The sequence below is a fragment of the Bipolaris victoriae genome (assembly GCF_000527765.1).
Source record: "Bipolaris victoriae FI3 unplaced genomic scaffold scaffold_482, whole genome shotgun sequence".
In the NCBI taxonomy this organism is placed as follows: domain Eukaryota; kingdom Fungi; phylum Ascomycota; class Dothideomycetes; order Pleosporales; family Pleosporaceae; genus Bipolaris; species Bipolaris victoriae.
In genome coordinates this window covers 656-1,708 of record NW_014574910.1, presented here as the reverse complement: position 1 = coordinate 1,708, position 1,053 = coordinate 656, and the positions used below count along the sequence as shown (strand labels likewise).

Genomic DNA, 1,053 nt, shown 5'->3' with positions numbered 1-1,053 from the left:
CTACTACTACTACTACTACTACTATACTCTACCACAACCATTTTCCCCAGACACCCACAGCCAGACGTCGGGGTAGCGCCATGTACCCTGCCAAGATGGCTCTGTGCCCTCCCCCTAGTCCTCTGGTACCGTCCAAGCTGGCAGACATGCTACGTCAGTCGATTGCACCGCAATTTCTCGAGGTCATCTGCAGTGGCCCGCCGAATCACAAAGCCACAAACCCATCAGGTGTGACTGCTCCTCGTCGCTACATGCGGCGTGACGCTTGTTTCATGAGTTGTACATCGGGAACTACTGTTTCGCTAGCCAAACATTGCAAATTCTACATGGCCCTCAATGACCCGGTGCCTGTCCGCTAACCCATCCTTGTCCATGGTTGCTGCTGTCCCCCCAAGCCACCCCAATCTCACGATGCGCGTCACCGCACTCGATGCCCAGCGACTCCAACCACACCTGTTCAAATTATACATGAACATCTGCAACACCAAAAAAAGCCTTTGACGCACCCCAGCCGCTCTCGCTACATCTGGTTCATCGGATCCAAGGCCCGCCACGTTTGCTTCTGTCCCTTTTTTTCTTTTGCCCAGTCCCCCAGATAACCGACCCTTCCAGCCCTACCGTCACCGCGGCAATATCATCCCGAAACCGAGGCATTTAGCACAGCGAGGCGCAAAAAAAGGAAACAGTCACCAGAACTACATCCGCATGATCAAGTCGCGGTGTGCATTATCGCCTTCAGCGTCTATCACTCAGTGTGGGGGGACCACTGATATGCTGTACCATGACCTAAAGTTGGATTTGCTTTGCTACGTACAACTAGGACAGTGATCCCCCGCGCGCAACTCAGCTACTGACTTTGGGTCCCGAAGTTCGCCACGACTCACATGTCCATGGCTTTCCGATACGCTGCTATTGTTACTTACCAAACTTACTCGCCCATATGTCTGACCATTACAAGACACAGCAGCGACCGACTTGACAAAAACCGACCAACCATCGTTCCATGGCACCGTCAGCAACCCCTCGTACACGGCATCAATGGAAATGAAAGAA

The 1,053-nt window shown here is 52.9% G+C and overlaps 1 protein-coding gene across 1 annotated transcript; it reads left to right on the top strand.

The window, feature by feature from the left end:
• Positions 1-80: 80 nt before the first annotated feature.
• Positions 81-359, top strand: COCVIDRAFT_117197 (hypothetical protein; the record flags this gene model as incomplete). Its single annotated transcript, XM_014694487.1, has 1 exon — positions 81-359. One exon carries the CDS (start codon positions 81-83, stop codon positions 357-359), a length of 279 nt encoding a protein of 92 aa, XP_014549973.1.
• Positions 360-1,053: the final 694 nt, after the last annotated feature.